The sequence below is a fragment of the Mus musculus genome, chromosome 4 (genome assembly GCF_000001635.26).
Source record: "Mus musculus strain C57BL/6J chromosome 4, GRCm38.p6 C57BL/6J".
Classification (NCBI taxonomy): domain Eukaryota; kingdom Metazoa; phylum Chordata; class Mammalia; order Rodentia; family Muridae; genus Mus; species Mus musculus.
The window spans coordinates 125,683,698-125,702,443 of NC_000070.6; the positions used below are offsets into that span (position 1 = coordinate 125,683,698).

The 18,746-nt window shown below is 49.9% G+C and overlaps 1 protein-coding gene across 3 annotated transcripts in view; it reads left to right on the plus strand.

The window, feature by feature from the left end:
* Positions 1-18,746, plus strand: part of Grik3 (glutamate receptor, ionotropic, kainate 3) — a 223,915-nt gene that overhangs the window by 193,439 nt on the left and 11,730 nt on the right. For all 3 annotated transcript variants that reach the window (XM_006502772.3, XM_017319980.2, NM_001081097.3), the window contains 3 exons: positions 2,297-2,520; positions 7,398-7,516; positions 10,265-10,482. In XM_006502772.3, the coding sequence (XP_006502835.1) occupies positions 2,297-2,520; positions 7,398-7,516; positions 10,265-10,482 (561 nt within the window). The remainder of the gene's footprint in view (positions 1-2,296; positions 2,521-7,397; positions 7,517-10,264; positions 10,483-18,746) is intronic.

Genomic DNA, 18,746 nt, shown 5'->3' on the forward strand with positions numbered 1-18,746 from the left:
TTGATAAACACTTTGATTGAAACCCATGTCCCCAACTAGGCCTTAAGAGCGGTGATAGCAAAAACCGTATCTGTTAGTGACAGCTGTCTCTCTCGTTCCTGGTGGATCTCATAAAATAGTGGGTGGGTAAGAATATGGGTGGGCAGGTAGGTAGATGCCCTGATGGATGTTATGGTATAGACAGGTGGATGGATGGATAGATAAATGGATAAGTTGGTTGTAGGTGACTGGAAGGATGGATAGATAATGGATGAATAGATAGGGGGATCTAATTGGGGACCAAGTAGATGGGTAGATGGAAGGATGGATAGAGAGCTAGTGGGTGGATGGATAAGTAGGTGAGTTGGTGGGTGGGTGGACAGGTCAAGACAGCAAGTGTCTGTGTCTGGCCTAGAGGCATTGCCTTGGCAAGGTCTTTCCAAAGCATGCTCCCTCCTGACAGAGGGTCATCAGTAATGGCCTTCAGGATCTCTCTTTCCTTCAGTTGTGGCCATGCTAGGAAGGGAAGTAATAACTTGTTTCACAATTTGAGACACAAATACCCACAGAAGCCTAAGAGGCAGCCTTCTCCAGAAAAGCACTACTAAATATTGCAGAGCCTCGGAGGGAGCTTTGAGAGGAGGAAGGAACAGCGGGTCAGCCACAGCCCTAGCATGCCAGGAGCCTGTGAGTCCATAAGCTACATGCCTGCTGACATGCAGCCATGCACACTGAGCAGTGCCAACCTTCCATGGGGATAGAATGAATGTTATGAGAATCAAGAATTGAAGGGTGCCGGGGAGGCTCTGGAGGAGGCAGCATGTATGAAATAGTGTGAACAATGGGAAGACTCAGAGAGAGAAGGCACTGAAGGCCACGTGAAGAAATGGGCGTAGGGACGGCACCGTGCTTTGTGGGGCCTTGGATCAAGAGAGCTGCCGATAAGATGTGGGGGGAAGATCCTTTTAATTATTAATCAGGAAAAGCTCAGACCTAGTTTTAGAACATCCCTTATTAAATTTGTGATGTAATGACCTATATTAACAAATCCCATCTCTAGGTTTCCCTCCTGTCTCCACATTATCCCTGATAGTGAGGCCTTGGACTTACCCCCTCAGTTTCCTGTCCACTCATACCTTCTAAGGATGGTGATGATGATGATAATGATTGTGTGTGTGTGTGTGTGTGTGTGTGTGTGTGTGTGTGTGTGTGTGTGTGTGATATACACACGTGTAACAGCATCAATTTTCTTCCTCAGTAGCTCTCTACCTTACTTTGTGAGACAGGAGCTCTCTTTGAACCCGGAGCTGGCCAACTGGCTCAATTGGCTGACCATAGAGCTCTGTGGGTCTGTAACCCAAGTTCTTGGATTATGAACTGTCTTTGGTGAACAGCTTTTTCTGTGAATGTTGGGGATCCACACACAGATTCTCGTGCTCTCATGGCAACCATGTTGCCAACTGAGCCATCTCCCCAGTCTCCAAGGAGGGCACTATCTTGTCTGACTAGCTTTTGAGTAGGTTTTGGGATCTAATGACCATGCTGAGTGGGCTGAAGTGGTCAAGAAGGGATTGCGAGTGGGGAGCTCAGTGACAAGAGCTGTGGACTTCGTGTGATCCTTGTGTTCTAACTGGCGATAGCTGAGCTCGTTCATTTGACACGGCACTGTCTGGAGACCTCACGGGTTTCCATTATCCGTCTGGTTTTGTCACAGACTCTCCTTCAAAGTCATCGGCTCCTGGAGAACGAAGCTTATGTTGGCCTGTATTGTTGTGCGTCCTTGTCTCCCCCATAACCTGGGCATGGCCCAGCTACGAGGGTCAGTCCATGTTGACGTTGAACTGCAAAAACGTGGGCTGGAGATATAGTTCAGTCAAGGACCTGTGTTCTATCCCCAAAACCAATGTCGGAGGAAAGGCCAGGTGTGGTTGCACACACTTAATGATCCCAGTGCTGAGGAGGCAGAAGAAGGCAAATTCCCGGAGTTTGGTTACCCATCAACCTAGCCTACTGGTGAGTTCCAGGCAAGGAACTCACCTAAAGGCTAAGGCTCATAATCAAAAAAGCAAGGTCACTTGCAAGTGAGAAATTGAAGCCAAGGTTGTCCTCTGGCCTCCACACCTACACATTCATCGCCATGCATATGCACACGCACACACATGTGCACCCACACACACACAGAGGAGTAGTTTAATGACCTTGTACTAAGGCTGCTAGCACTGTCTCAACCCATGATCCATGAGTGGGTTCTCCAACACATCTATCCCAAGGCTTTGCTCACTGTCTGTCTGTCCATCTGTCTATGGTCTCTTTACAGAAAGCAGATCTGGCTGTGGCTCCCCTGACCATCACCCATGTCCGAGAGAAGGCCATTGACTTCTCTAAACCTTTTATGACCCTTGGAGTGAGCATCTTATACCGCAAGCCCAATGGCACCAACCCCAGTGTCTTCTCCTTCCTCAACCCCCTGTCCCCGGACATCTGGATGTACGTGCTCCTTGCCTACCTGGGTGTCAGCTGTGTCCTCTTCGTCATCGCCAGGTAAGGCTGCTCCTGGGCCAAAGCTCTGGGCCAAGCTGGAGACCATAGGAATCTAGGCAAGCCCTCTTTGGCTCAGAAGACCCAAGGTTTGGATTACTATGTATGGTTCATGATACTTCCTCAGCCCCACCCCATCCTCCCGCAGCACAGATCCTTTGTCCCTGCAGAATGTTCTATGCCCCTCCCCCTGGGCTTAAATCACCCAGTCCTCCTTCTGGTCCATGCCAGTGACACTGAGATACAGTAATTGCAACTCTCATTCCCAGAATAGGCTTGGAGAAGCCTGGCCGTTGCTCAGGAATGCACACCCCTGAGCTGAGCACCTGGGATGGCAGACCAGACCCAAGTGCACCGCGTGGCCTAACGAGTAGCTGAAAACATGGCAAACAGATTGTATCTAAGCAGTCCACACAGCAGAAGAACCAGTCCCCATCAGCTACACACATGCCACATGCAGAGACACGGTATACTGGCAAGCGTGCTTGGGGTCCATATTTACACACTGCCTCGGTCACGCGTGTACTGGGCCTACCCATTGTATTATTCATTAGAAACAGAAAAGGTGCAGGCTCAATGGTGGTTATGAGAAGTGGGTCATTAGGGCAGTGGGTTCTGCCCATGTTTATTGAGTACCTGGTTTTTGTCAAGCACCCTAGTCTGCACCTTGACAGTATCCCTTAAAGACACCCGAGACCCACTGAGGCCATACGGGCAGTAAGGGACACATCTGTCCTGTGTCTCTGGCCCCTGCTCAGTCCCCTCCTCAAGCTCCCTGGCCCCTCCCAGCAAAGCTTTCACCCCTCCCTCCAGACCCCATCTTTGCCCCGGGTCCTCTTTGCTCTAAAGCCTAACAAGGTGTACAGAGAAGCTTCTCTGGAGAGGCAATTTGAGATCCAAGGACCTGGTGTTTCGCCTCTTTTTTCCTCTAGAGCTCCCTTTGAAAGCCCCCCTTTCCTCTGCTCCCTTCGCTCTCTGCCTCCTCCCACACAGAGAGAGACCAAAGGAAAAGTGCGAGGCGAGATCACCCAGCCTCCCAGGCTTTTGCTGCAGCTCCCGCCTGGTTGCTGCTGCAGCTGCCCTGCCTGCTCAGCCCAGCCAACAGCGAGCCATCACAGCGAGGCCTTCATCACCCTCTCCTCACTAATGGTCTAACAAGCCTTTGAAAGCAGAGCTGTTCTCTTGCACTCTCAGCGTAATTTTCTTGAAGCTCCAGTGGCCTCTCAGCCATCCACCCCTCCAAGAAAGGAGCATTTTCAGCCTTAGTTCTGTCTGTTTGATGTGAGTTGTTTCCCCCCACCCCTAAGATATGGGCCATCCGGCCACTGAAGGCATCTGACTATGTGTCCAGCCTTTCCCTACTGGCTAGGAAGACAGCAGCTCCCCTCCCAAGGCTAGTCTGGGATGCTCAGGGAAAATGGGGTTTTATGCGTTGGCTAGGATGCCATGGGGCACCTGCAGAGGCAGGAGAGGAATGAAAGTCTCGGCCACAGAGCTGAAAAAGGCATCTAAGAACATGGGTCACCCCATGGAACACACAGCACAACTCTTCACCATCATGTCTGTCCTTTTCAATAGTTCTGTAAGGTGGGGAGAACTATCCCCATGTTGCAGAAGCAGAAACCAGGGCTCAGAGAAGTTACATCAATACCCAAAGTCACAAAGCTTTCCTTGGCAGAGTCCCATTTGAAATTAAGCACAGTATTGAGTATTAGGGAGCAGCAAGCTGCAGTGCACATAGATGCTCAGTGGGTACCACTGGGTACCTGCTGACTTAAGCTGGACAGAGAAGCAGGGGCAGTTAACTGCACATGGCACCTCCCTTGCCAGCCATCATCAGTTCTGTCCCCTTGTTTTCTGCACTATAAGGTTCCAGTCCCCTCCTACACCATAATGAACACTCGGTGCTGTGAATCTTTCTTTGGTTGGGAGAAACTCAATCTTTGAAAACGTTACCAAAAGGCCTTTCTAACATCAGCTGCACCCATCGGACTAAGCAGCTCTGTCTCTGGGAACCTGTCTTCTTAAAGCTTTGCCACTAAGTGACACTTTGGAGCCTAAAATGTCTTCACAGCAGAGCTCCAGAGGACCCAGATACCCTTTGGTGTCAGTGGCCACAGAGCTGCCTCCAGTACATTTTTTTCTCCCAGCGGTGGGAACTGGGTCAGCATCAATGGCCAGCAGTAGGGTGGTGTTAAAACACATGAGTGATTAGAGGGCACAGGCTGCCTCAGGAGGCTAATCTAGAAAGGGGCAGCAAGTTTCAACACAGAAATTTCTATGACAGGAACCGCTATTTTTTATGTGTGTATGTATGTCTTGGATTCCCTCCCTCCCTCTCTCTCTCTCTCTCTCTCTCTCTCTCTCTCTCTCTCTGGCTCTGTGTGTATATGGGTGTGTATGTGTGTGTACATGCGTGGGTGGGCATGTGTGTGTTACACTAAAAGTAGGGCCAAGGACCAAGGAGATGGCTCAGTCAATAAAGGTGCACTTGATACCAAACCTGAAGACCTGGATTGTGTCCCAGGGTCTCACATGGTAGAAGGAGAGAACAGACTCTTGCAAATTATCTTCTGACCCCATAAGCTTGCTGGTGCACATGGCTACTCACATATGATAGACAAATAAATGTAATACAAATTTTAATTAGATAGATAGATAGATAGATAGGTAGGTAGGTAGGTAGATAGATAGATAGATAGATAGATAGATAGATAGATAGATAGATAGATAGATAGATAGATAGATAGATAGATGGATAGACAGATAGATCGATAGATTGATAGACAGAGAGACAGCTAGATCCCTGAGCTCTGCTCAGGTCTCATCTTTTTTCTGCCCCTAGCCCTCCAGCCAGGAGAGGTCCCAGAGGATCCAGGTCTCTTGGTTCCCAGGGAAAACCACTGCAGCTTGTGGCCTTCAGCCCACTGTCAGACGAGTCCTAGGTCTCCCTGAGCCACAAACTTTGTTTCTATCTGGAAGCTGAAGGATGGGGTTCCGTGGATTTTATAAGAGTGCTGCCTTATCTCTTATAATTTCTCCTTTAGCCCCAAGGTGAGCCTCCCAGGGCCATGCCTCGTTAGAGCTGTGCCCACTTAGGTAGTCCATTCCTCCCTCCACTGTGTCTCCCATGGCCTATGGCCTCTGCCTGTTAAAGTCCGTTGCCTTTCTAGCATGAGGCCGCCATGGACCCGAACCAGGTTCCCATCAGTGTGGACTCAGTGGGGAAACATTGTGTACCCGGTGCCCCTAAATCTGGGGACTCTGGGCCTACAGCAAGGACTCTCCTACCTAGAACACAAGTGCTCACCAAGCTCTGCCCTCCAAACGCCTCAGGCCCTGCCACAGAGCTGCACACAGCATCCATCCTGGGTGCCTGGCTCTCCAGAGGTTTTCTTGTACACCCCTCCACCAAATGTGTCTCAGCCCTGCCCCACTGAACCTCAGTCTCTTCCTTGGGGATTGAAGAGTCGCTAACCCATTCCAGCTCTTTCTCTTTGGCAATCCTCAACTCAGTTTTCAGCCTCACATAGACATGTTCTGTCCGATGGGGCATCTGCTTCCTGGAAGTGGAACTGTCCTCACCTGAGCCCTAGGAGGGGCAGGTGACATAACGCTGCTTGAGAAGGGAGCTGGGAAAGGCCTGGCTCAAGTACCGTAAAGGGCTTCACGCTCAGAACTGAAACAAGACCCTCCCTCCCCTACACTTGTCTGGCCTCCTTTGCCTCCTGCATCCTGGCCTGTCTCAGCCCCCAGTACACACACCGCTGCCCCGACCCAGTGACTTCTCGATCTCTCCATCTCTTTGAATCTCTCTTGCTGTCTTCAGACTGACTCATTTGTAAGCAAACCTTGGCCAGTCAACTGGGCTTCCCTCCCTCGGCTGGGAATCCTCTTCCTTACAAGGGGGTGGTGTGGGGTAGCAGCCTTAAGCAACCTTTTCCTGTCAGGCATATGTTCATATATTCAAACACAAGAATCTGAAATGAAATCCCACATTGTTCCCTCCGTGGGGTAGGATTCCAGGGCACTTACGCTTTCTCTCCGTATTCTTGTATACTATTTGAATATTTTATAATAAATATCCTTTCGTATTTTTTTTATTATACAAGAAATTCAAATGCACTTTCTCGTTTCCAGAAGAGATTCATGTCATACAAATATACAAATAACAGATTTGGCTGAAATTCCTTTTGTCCCTCCCCGCTCCCCCACAAAGGCACACGCCAATATATATGGAATATAGATGGAAACTTCTAGACCCCTGAGTATCTGTTCACATACACATTTACCTATAGAGCTGTATAGCTCTGTTAGGTAATCTACAGAAATGAAATTGTATTGTTTTTATTTTCTATCACTCTCTTTTCATTAGATAGACCGTGTTGAGAAAGGTTCCGTGTCTAGGGATGTCTAGATGTATGCTGTTCTCTTTAATGGCTGTGTGATATTTTGGTGTGGCTCTGGCATGGCGTATTTAATCATCCCTCTACTGAAGGACATTTAGGTTATTTTCAGGTACTTTTTTTTTTCTTCTATTGCAAACAACGCTTTGATAAACACCCTTGAGGACTTCCCTTTCTGCTCCTGCCTGAGTGTGTTTCCCAGACAGATAATGACTTGCAGCTTCCCAAGGTAGAAGGGCACACGCGCTTTTAATTTGACGAGGTGATTCCGAATTACTTTATAACCAGAAAAGGGCACTGGGAGGAAAGGAAAGGACAGGAAGAAACCTGGTCCCAGTTGGCCTTTGCCTATCACTCCAGCCAGACAATGAGCCGAGGGGCTGTGGAGTGGTTGCTACTTCACACTGGTACTTGTTGCTAAGTGGTTGTCTCCTGCAGCTGGCCCTCACTGCTTCCCTTCCCTATACCCTGCAGATTCAGCCCTTACGAGTGGTATGATGCTCATCCCTGCAACCCCGGCTCAGAGGTGGTGGAGAATAACTTCACACTGCTCAACAGCTTCTGGTTTGGAATGGGCTCCCTGATGCAGCAAGGTAGGTGTCTGCCCTATCCCCCGAGGAAGGTACCGTTGCTCCTCCGCGGGTCCTTTGGCCTGTCTAGAGTCAGCTGCTTTCAGGAGGCAGCGTCAGACCTTAGTAAGCTCTCAGAAGGCTGGAAAAACAGTTAGTTGAACCTGGTTTGTGCCCTGATTCACAGCCTGCTCCACTGCTCTAGGCAGAGTCAGCTCAGGATCTGAAACCGTCAGCCACCCTGGCCTGTGTCCCAGTACCTTCTACTGTTGTTGTTGGGATGGATGAGACCATGTTGCCTGATGGGCTGATGGGTCACTTCTCCACCGCAGAACAAAGTTGATCAAAGCCAGCTGGGGGTTGGTACCATCGAGGCAGAGAGGCTGGGCAGGAGGCTCTGCATAACTGTACTAAGAGAGTGTATGGCCAAGGAGTCTAAGAAACCTTCAAGACATTGTTAGGTCAGGGCTAGGTGAGGTTGACTGAGGCTGGAATTTCTGCCTGTGTACATCAGAGACTATATCCCCCTGGAGGAAGATTGTCTTCCATCTTAGAGGGAGGGCCCCAAGCTGACTGGCCCCGAGAGTGGGTTCAGCCTTCTAGGAATGTCTGAAGATGCTTAAATGTCTAGAAAGCAGCCGAGCATGGACGCTCGTTTCTGTAATTCCAGCATTTGGGTGACTGAGATTGATGTGAGTTCAAGGCAAGTATGCCTGCGAGGCAGAGCAAGGCCTTGTCTCAAAGCAGGGGAGGGGCGGGGGGAGTGAGTGAAAGGAATGGAGGGACTGGGGAGGTGTGGCAAGATGGCTCAGTGGGTAAAGGGACTTGCTCCCGAGCCTGATGATCTGAGAGGAAGCAGAGGACCTCATCCTTCACACTTGAGGCTTCATGCCTCAAGACCCAGCAGGAACCCTGGTCTTCAGGAGGCAAGATGAAGATTCCAGATGAATGAGGGGAGAAAGAAGAGAGGGAGGGAAGAAAGGAGGGAGGGAGGACATTCACCTTGGTGCCCATCACACACGTCCACTGGGCTGCAAGCCCTGTGGAGCTGTGAGCGCAGCAGAGGAGAAAGCAGACCTGTTCCACCCCTGACCGATAGGCTCCAGCGGCTGGGAAGTGACAGGCGGCTCTCATGGGAAGCGCCTCCATCTGTCCCCACTATTAACGAGCACCCTGAAGGCTCACCTTGCTTCTTTGCCCATCATCTTTGTTCGGTGACAGTTGAGAAGGACCCGAAAGCCCCTTTACTGCTGTAATAACTCCTCTAATGCTGCCTGCTGCTCCGGACCTCGATGCATTCCCCCGCATGGTTTTGATTAGGAGGGAAAAAAAAAAAAAACCTAGGTATTTGAAAAACTCTCCCTTGAGTGACTTCTTTGAGAGCAAGAGAAAAAAAAAGTCATCTATATCAAAGCAGATGCTTTCAGATTTCGGGTCCAAATATTCTGGCGAGTTCAGGAGTCACTCACTATTTAAATCTCTTGAAAGCCAGCTAGTTAATTACTTCAGTTAGAAGGTTTCATCTAAATTGTGCTCTGCACCCAAGGTCGGGGAGGAAGAGTGATATATTTCAGCAAAGAGCTTCCAAAAATGTTGATTTTTCTTCTCCTGCCAAGTGCCTTGCAGCAATCTCATATTTGTATACCGCTCGTATTTCTGATGTGTCTCTCTTCAAATTATATCGTTGCGGTATCACAGTATTTTTGTGAGGCTGGGACAGAGGAAGGACAATTCTTCATCCTTTTGCAGAGTCCAGAACAAGGGAATTGTCTGACCTCAGATCACCTAGAGAACTGGGAACAGGATTTTCTCCCAGAACCCATAGGTTCTGACCCCTATACCATGGTCCACAGACAGGCATCAGAGAGGCTGAAGAACTGTGAAATCGTGTGTGTGTGTGTGTGTGCATGTGTGTTTTTCTGTATGTGTGTGGTGTGTGTGTGTGTGTGTGTGCGTGTGTGCGATGCATGTGTGTGTGTGCGCGCGTTTGTGTGTATGTGTGTGTATGCATGTGTTTGTGAGTGTATGTGTCTGTGCATGTGTGTGTGTGTATGCATGTTTGTGTGGTGTGTGTGTGTACATGTATGCATGTGTGTGTGTATGTGTGTGTTTGTGTGTGATGCGTGTGTGTGTGTGTGTGTGTGTGTGTGTGTGTGTGTGTGGTGTTTGTGTATATGCATGTGTTTGTGTGTGTGTGGTGTGTGTGTGGTGTGTGTGTGTATGCATGTGTTTGTGTATGTGCGTGTATGCCTGTGTGTGTGTGGGCATGTGTGTTTGTGTGTGTATGCCTGTGTATGTGTGTGCATGTGTGTTTGTGTGTGTGGTGTGTGTGGTGTGTGTGGTGTGTGTGTGTATGCATGTGTTTGTGTATGTGTGTGTATGCCTGTGTGTGTGTGCATGTGTGTTTGTGTGTGTGGTGTGTGTGGTGTGTGTGTGTATGTGTGTGACAGTATGCGTGTGTGTGTGTGTATGTGTGTGAACATACATTATCAAATCCCAGCCTGGCTCAGACTCACAGGAAAGCTGAATACGCACGGCCTTCCTCCCTCTCCCTTTCTTTAGTTATTGACTCATTTGGTCTTGAGGTAGATCCAAGAATTTGCATTTCAGTCGAGTTTCCAATGATATTGAGAGACCGTGGGTCAGATATTGCTGACCCACCAATCTGGGGAAATGGTCCCAGCACCTATGGGAGTATCCGGTAATGTGATGATCCACGGTTTAGGGCACCCCTGGCCTGCACATTGTAAGGTGTCTCCCCCATTCTCCCAGGATCTGAACTGATGCCCAAAGCTCTGTCTACCCGCATCATTGGCGGCATCTGGTGGTTCTTCACCCTCATTATCATCTCCTCCTACACGGCCAACCTGGCTGCCTTCCTGACTGTGGAGCGTATGGAGTCGCCCATCGACTCCGCTGATGACCTGGCCAAGCAGACCAAAATAGAGTACGGTGCTGTCAAGGACGGGGCCACCATGACCTTCTTCAAGGTAAGAGTCTCTTTTTCCTCACATCACCCAGAGCTCACCTTCCTGGGCTCTTTTCTGAGTAGAAAATCAGAGCTCTGCTCCCCCCCCCCCCCACTCAGAATCCAGGGGACCTGGATTCCAACCACAGGACTCAGCCTCTCCCTGGTGAAACCCGTTAACTTTAAGGAACTGTGACGAAGAGCTGTATAGATCGGTCTCAAGTTCCGAAAGCTGCTGGGGCAAGCCAGGTGAATCATGGGAAGAGAGAAGACTGGACCAGTCCCAGACAGCCCTGAGACCATAGGTATCCTGCTCTTGGCTTGGAGTCTTAGGGCATCCCTCTCTAAGAAGCTGACTGGGGTGGGTGAGCTGCCCATTTCCAAGAGTAGAAGGCACATCCCCTCCTCTTAGAATACCAGTGTCTTCACAGAAAGTCCCTGTCACCTCCCCAGGTGACTGCTTTCACAGGAACCAGGACTTTGTCACTCCTCTAGCTTTGAAAGTTTGGGCTCAGTTCCACAGTTTTCCCTTTCTGCCATCCTAGTTTAAGTCAAGGGACTCTGGCTGAACCCACGAAGGGGTGGGTTCAGTGTGCTTCTAGGTTAATAGCTGTAGCCCTGAGTGCTCACAGTGGGCCAGACTGCTCCTTGCTTGGCCTCTGTTAACCTCATCAAACCTTGTGAGACTAGCACTGTAATTATTCCCAGTCTACATGTGGAAACTGAGCCGAAGACAGATCAATGGCTTGTCTGAGGATTCACATCCAAGGAGCTGGACCCCATTCTCCTCTGCTTCTCTCCAAAACTTAGGTGCTAAAGCGTGGTGTTGGGACATGAATGTGTGTCTGAGTGCCACGGGCCCTCTGTTATCAGAAAGGATGTCATCTACCCAACCCCCACACCCCCATCCTGTGCATACCTACACACACACACACACACACACACACACACACACACACACCTGACACAGGAGGCCTAGGTTGGAAGCATGATGAGTCTTCTGAGCTAAGAATATAGCTTATTTGGTAAAGTGCTTGGCTATCAGGCACAAAGCTCTGGGTTCAATCCCAGCACAGCAAAAAAAAATTGTGTAGTGGCGCACACCTGTGATCTGAGCACTCAGGTAGCAGCAGGAGTATCCTCTGCTACATACAGTGTGGGAGGCCAGCCTGAGCTACATAAGAAAAGAAAGGAGAGAGGGAGAAGAGGGGAAATGAGACATAAAGAGAAAAGGGAGGAGAGAGAAGAGAGGGGGGGGTGGAGAAAAAATTGGAGGGAGTGAGGGAGAGCAAGGGAGGGAGGGAGGGGAGAGAGAGAGAGAGAGAGAGAGAGAGAGAGAGAGAGAGAGAGAGAGAGAGAGAGAGAGAGAGAGAGAAGAATTCTAACAAGTTCCCAGATTCCCAGATGCTGCTGCTGGGGCTTCGGCTGGGGATGCTTTGAGAAGTGGTCCTCTAATTACCCCTTGGAAGCATCTGGCTTTGGGAACTGTGCGGGTGTATCCATCCGCTTATTAATCAGCTGCCCTCTGCCAGTCTGGAAGCCTGCGTGTTTCCCTTTACCCTGGGTCCTGGTTCTTCATCCCTGAGCCCTTGCCTCTTCGGAAACTTCAAGAAATGGACTGAGCCCCAGCGGGGCCTGAGGAAATAAAGGAAGAAATTAGAGTGGAAAATGCCTTTATCCCACGGGTGCTCATGCCCCAGCACTTTCTGCCGGCTCCCCGTGTCTCTCCTGAGGCTGGAGGCAGCTACATACTGGAAAGAAAAGGGGAAAGAGGGGCTTCTCCTTTCACTCGGCTACCGCCAGTGGAAGCAGGTCCCACCTTCTGCTGGGGAGGGCACAGTGTACACTGAGATCAAGGGAAAATAAAACGATGTCAAGGATACATTAGGCACTTGTTGGAGTCTCATGAGTGTGAGCAAGTCTGACAGTGTGTGTAGGTGGCACATGTTAGTGAGCATTTTGCGTCTGCACGTGTGGCATGCCTGAGAGTCTACTTATATGTGCATATGTAGACCTGCACTTGGACATGAATGTTTGCATCTGTGCGTGTGTGTGTGTGTGTGTGTGTGTGTGTGTGCGTGTGTGCACATGCGCACATACATGCTTGCTCGCTCCCTGTCCTCGGGCCACAGCCCAGCCCTAGACTACTGGAGCTTCTCATGCATTAGGCATGAGCCAGTCTCTAAGCAGGGCTCCCGATCAAAGGGAAGAGGCATAAATAAGCCCGGTGCAGGCTCATCTCGGCTGATTGGACGCCCCGCCTCCCTCCCTCCTTGCAGAGATGCTCGGATTGCCTTCTCACGGCCCAGTCCCAGCTCCCCACTGAGCCACAGTCCTCAGCAGCAAGCAGCCACTGCACCGTCACCCACCTCCCCTGCAGTGAGGAGGGCAGAGGAGGGACACAGAATCTGCTACTCAGCCAGGACTATGGGGCTCAAGGGCCCATGAACCAGAAACAGCAATAGAGTGACCCCAGGCGGGACCAAGCCCACTTCCATTCTCTCCTGACTCATTAATACTTCTTTGCAAGCAGCCACAATGTCCCAGGCGTGTGCCCATACTTCATCTGTTTCTCTGTCACCCTCCTAACAACCCTAGCAGATGAGTATTATGTCCTCATGTTACACAGGGTGGAAGCAAGGCTTCAAGAGGCTAATTGACTTGCCTAACAACACACAGCTAAAACCAAGGATTTGAACCTCACCTGCTGTGAAGCAGCCTCTACTGTCTTTCCTACCGGTTCCTCTCCGGATCCCGCCATAGTCCTTAGCAATCTCCCCTGGGGAAGAACAAAGCTGGGGTGGGTAGGGCCATGACTGCAGCCTAGCACAGCCATGACACACTGGTCGCAAAGAGGATTAATAAAGATGAGTGTCTGGTGCTGTAGAAGGGATGGGATTGAAAGATGGTAAAGCCGATGTAGGAGGCAGTGGTAAGCGTAGGCAGCAAGCAGGTGGCACTCCCCACGAACCCCAAGTTTAAAACAAGTATGTGGTTAGCATACTCCTAGTTAGGCACTACACATACATAGAACTAAGGAGAGATGGCTCAGCAAGTAAAGATCTTGCCACATAAACATTGAAAACTTGAGTTCATGTCCTCAGCACCTATGTAAAAGCCAAGTATGGTGACACCCACCTGTTACCAAGCATTGGGTGTGGGGGTAGATAGAGGAGGCCCCATTTACCTCTCTGGCCAGAATGTCTAGGTGAATCAGTAAAGCTTCATGTCTCAAGAAATAAAGAACAAGTAAGAAATATACCAGACATTGGCCTCTGGCTTTCCCAAGCACGCACACGTGCATGCATGCATACACATGCACACAGGCATGTGGGCACATCCCCAAATAAATTAGTAAACAAAGCTCCCATAGCTAAGAGTAGACCATAATCAAGGGATTGACATGAAGCAGGACGTCAGGACCTCAGGCCCCTTGGGTGCAGCCAGCTGCTTGCAGAAAGCTGGGCATCTAGAATCTGCCCCTTGGGCTCCGAAGGAGGTTTGCTGAGAGAATTGTCAGAGAGCAGCAGACATCACAAACAGCGTCTCCTGTGTTGTCCTCCCTTCCGTCTTGGAAGATAAAAATTAATTAGGAGATGAAAAAGGAGGCCTTTGAAAGCACTGTTTGGCTGTAAAAATATGTAGGCAAAAATGCAAAGGAGGCTGTGGGGGAGGGGAGCTCCTGGCGGGGAAGCGGGGCGGCTTTGAAGGGAGAGGATGTTGGAAGAGATTCTGCGGGGATTGTGGCCTCTTTGAGTAGTGGAGCTGGGTGCGCTCTGCACAGTGGGGCTGCTGGGGAAGAGCATGAGAGTCTGGAGCCTCAAAACCCAGGCCCCCCAGCCCTGTGCGCCCTCCCCAGGACTGAGCCCTCTCCCTGACAGAGCCTCAACTGCAGCATCTTACCTGGAAGGGGCCTGGAGGGGCTGCCCTGCACACCCAGGGTGCCAGCTGAATAGTGGGTGTTTCCCCAAGCTGGAGGGCTCTGGAGGCTACCCACACCTCAGCTCCCAGCTTCTGCGCCTCCCCCCTTTCTTCCCGCTGCCCTCCTTCCCTTCACAGCCCTAGACCTTAGTTTGCAGCAGAAGCAGGGTGCGAAGGCCAGGCAGTAGCTAGTATGGTCTAGCCTGATGCAGTCGAGCACCACGCTTTAAAATCAGACCCACCAGGATGTGTCCTGGGTGGTGTCTCTGATGGGTGACTCTGAGCAAATCCTTTCACTGCTCCAAGCCCCAAGTTGCTCACCTGGACAAAGTAGATGCTGATTCCTACCTATACTGTTCACTAGAGGATTCAGCGAGCTCTTAGATATTCCGTGATCATCAAGGCTAGGGAATATCTTGCCCCAAAGCCCCCTCGTGAGGCAGGTGACTCAAGCAGAAAGCACCTTTGACACCTGGAGATTGTTCTTTCTCCAGGGTCTCTGGACTGGACCCACTGAGCTTTGTGGTAGACTTTTACCTCTTTTCGTGACCATGTGCATGAGCATACACCCAGAGAGAACTGAGGAAACGGGGAGTCAGGTCTTAGAAGGATGCTTTCACTGGGGAGGCAGAGGCAACTGAATCTCTATGAGTTATGGGTAGTCAGGTCTACACGGAGTTCCAGGCCAGTGAGGGCTACATTGTGAAACACTGACTCCAAAACAAAAGGGAAGATTCTAGAAGGAGAGTACAGAAAGAAAGCAGCAGGTACAGCCAAGGTTCAAGAATGGCAGGGAAGTCCCTGAAAGCTCCTAAGCTTCAGAAGACCTCCCAGGACCTCAGTTTTACCTTCTGTGAACTGAGTATGATGGTGTTCTCAACTCCACAGAGTTCCTGATATGATTAACGAGGGGATTCCTAGATGCAGCTTAGAGGACTTTCTGTTCTATTGGAGACATCTCATGACATTGAATAAATAGCCTTACTGTTTACTAATTCAACTGGTGGCACAGGCCCATCCACCCCATAGGCACGACTCTGGGGCCATCCTTTGCTTGCTTTGATTAAAAAAAAAAAATTTAAGCTGGTTGTCAGCATTTTGAAATTTAGAGACTTTTGCATTCCAAATATTCACAACTCCAGTTTCTTGAAAATGTGAGCGATCTGGCATCTCCAAGCTGGCACTCCTACAAAGCAGCTCCTGGAGTGCAGAGGCAATGCCTGGCTCTGGCTTCTAGTTCCACCCAGACTCAAACCATCTCCTGTACTAGGGCTGGCCCTGTCAGCACCTAAGGTTCCTATCCGAGTGTGCATGTGAAACTTGAGCGCAACTGCATGAATGTTATGTGCACGTGTGTGCAGGTACACCGCAGGCGGTCTTCCTAAGGCCCCATCCACCTCGTTTGGAGACAGCCTGGAACTTGTCAACTAGGCTAGGCTGGGATCAGTGAGCCCCACGGATCCACCTATTTGATTCCTTAGCATTGGATTATAAGCCTGAATTCTTTTTTAATGTGGGCTCTGGGCATCAAACTTCAGTCCTTGTGCTTACAAGACAAGCACTTTACCAATTGAGCCACCTCCCTGAGTCTCTTCCTCATCCATTTTGCATCCTTTATTTTCTGTAACTGTTCTGTACTATAAAGATTACCTCCTCTTTCTAAGTGGGAGAACTAGGCTTTAAGGAGAGTTGAGGAGCCTTGAGGAATAACGATGCCAGCCACATAGAGAGCCGTAGGGTCAGACTTCTGTGTTCATTTACAGCCCTTCCTTTGCTGGGTTTAATGATAGCCAGGTGCAGTAGCATCCTTAAAGGCCCCATTTTACAGACATGGAAAGTGAGGCTCAGAGATGTGGTTGACACAAAGAGCTGGCATTTGAAGATAAGCTAGTGTGACACTGGGGGGTCCATGCAGTAGAGGTGACCCCTCTGTGATCTCCCATCCCCACCTGGCGTCCTCATCTCTAAGGTCTCCTCTGAAAGAAAAGCTACAGCCCCTCTTGGGACTTTCAATAGCAGAGACAGGACACTCAGAGAGGTGCCCACAGAAATAAACCAGAGAAGTGATTAACTGCTCCAGGACATAGTTCTGATGGGGCCAAAGACTCCCCATCCTGGGATAGGCAAGCTAATTAATCTAGGAGAAAGTCTCTTCTTCAGAATGGAAATATCCAAAGTCTTGCATGGCATCACACTGCGGCTGCCTCTCTACATACATTCCCTGAGATTTAGTTGCGTTCAAAGCTGATAGATACGTGTTTATATATGCATATATAGCCCCATATACATTCTCTTGTACAGAAATGTTAAATTCTCAAGATTAAGTGTCTTCAGTTGGGGAAAAATCAATTCACTTCTTTGAGGAGGCTGAAATGGTAGCGGCGTGAGCCTGGAACTTCCTTTCTTGCCAATTTTTCCTGTTAAAAAAAAAAGAAGCATCGTCCTCCTGGCAGATCGCCCTGTGCTGGCTGCTCCAAACGATTCCATTAATTGATTTAGGTGACTGGCTCTGCAGTCATCCTTATTAAGGCTCCCACCAGAGCCAGGACAGACAGATGAGTCCGGAGCCATTGGTATGTGGGACTCCACTCCCCAAGGAGGTGACAGCAATGGTGAGGGGGCCCACGGAGATGAGGGGGGACTTTGCTTCTTTCTGTGTCAGGGGGTTCAGGGTTGTGTTCCAGAATCACTGAACTGTTTGAGGAGACTGTGGGCGGGGTTTTGACAATGGGGCCCAAGGTCTAGGTCAAGAACAGTAAGGGACATCCAAGGAAAGCAGGTTGCAGATCTCCTGTGACAGACAAAAAGCCAAAAACAAGACAAAACATAAAGAAGGCTGTGAGTTTGGAACCCTGCAACTGGAAGGTGGAATTCTTGAAATGTATGTCACAGCAGGATTCTTCCTAGTGTCATCTCCTCTCTTAACTGACCCATGCTCTCCGCTCTCCTGTGCCCTTCCTCGTTCCTTCATCTGCTAGTATCTTCCTCAAAACCTATCTGCCTCAGTACATTCTCCAGGCTCAACTGAACTCCCTGCGTCAGACTAAGATCTAATCAAGCATGTCTGTTGGCATCCTCAGGGGCTGCGGATAGGAGGAAAGGGAGGGTAGAGGGCCGAGTTGAGACAGACCGGTGTTCTGACCACACTCTCAGGCACAGGAGTAGGGCAGGCTCACAGAAAGGATTACTGACTATTTTTGCCAAGACTAGATGACTTTATATAGTTTCATGGGACAGTAAATGGAGATGCTGGGAGCGAGGGGGAAGTGGATGGGCAGCTATGGTTAGACAGGGAAGAAGATGGATAGATGGGCGTGCGGAAAAGGAACAGCTGGATAGAGGTTACAGGTTAGACGAAGAGTCAGGGAGTCAGCTGAATATCTAGTATGTAGACAGTGTGGGGAGGGAAAGCGAGCAGATGGTCCATAGGAGGAGGAAGGGGATGGATATATGCATGAGCGGGTTAGTGGGGTGGATAGACCAATGGACTGACAGGTGGCTGGACTGATGGCTACGCGCAGGTGTGGTGGGCACATGAGATGATTGGATGCATGTGTGCGTGCATGGATTAACAGCAGATGAACTAACAGGTAGATGCCTTAGGAGGGAAAAGAGTCTTGATGCCTCATCCAACCCTGGTTCCCACCTCCGTAGAAAACAACTTGGGGAGCAGGAGGAAGGAGTGGGAAAGCAGCTGAGGGACCGGAGTCTTTGAAGGGAGAAAAGCAGTTAGGTGGGAACAGCCAGAATGCACGCAGGTCTGAGGAGCAGTGTGTCTGGCCAAGTGGAGACGGTTGGACTTGGATAATTTGATTACAGGAATCGCTGGAGTTTGTGTTTATCTGTACACGCAGCTCTTGTGGAACACGGGTGTGAGAGGGTATTAGTTATCTATTGCTTAGCAAATTACCCCAAAGTTCTTAAAACAACATCTGTCACTTGGCAGCTTGGTGGTCAGGAGTCAGTGGAGTTTCAGAGCCCTCTGGCCTGAGGCTCTTCACAGGCTGTGATCCAGCCATCAGCCAAGACTGTGGTCATGAGAGCATGCTCAGTTCCCCTCAGGTCGCTGGACTGAGTAAGAGAAGTACTGTGTACTGAGATTTGACAAAATGCTGTCCTCTGTCACTTGCATGGGGAGCTCTTCTTAAGCAATTCGGTGTGACAGTACTGTCACCAGCACCTGAGAGAAGACTTGAGGAACACACAAGGGAGAGGGAGACAAAGTCTTGTCACTCAGAGGTGCTATTCCACCCCTGCCAGAGAGTGATTCAAAAGCAGGCCCAAAGGTCCAGCCCACCCTCAGGAGGAGGAGGAGCCAGAACAAGGATGTGGCCGCAGGGAGACAGGAGTCACTAGAAATTGGGT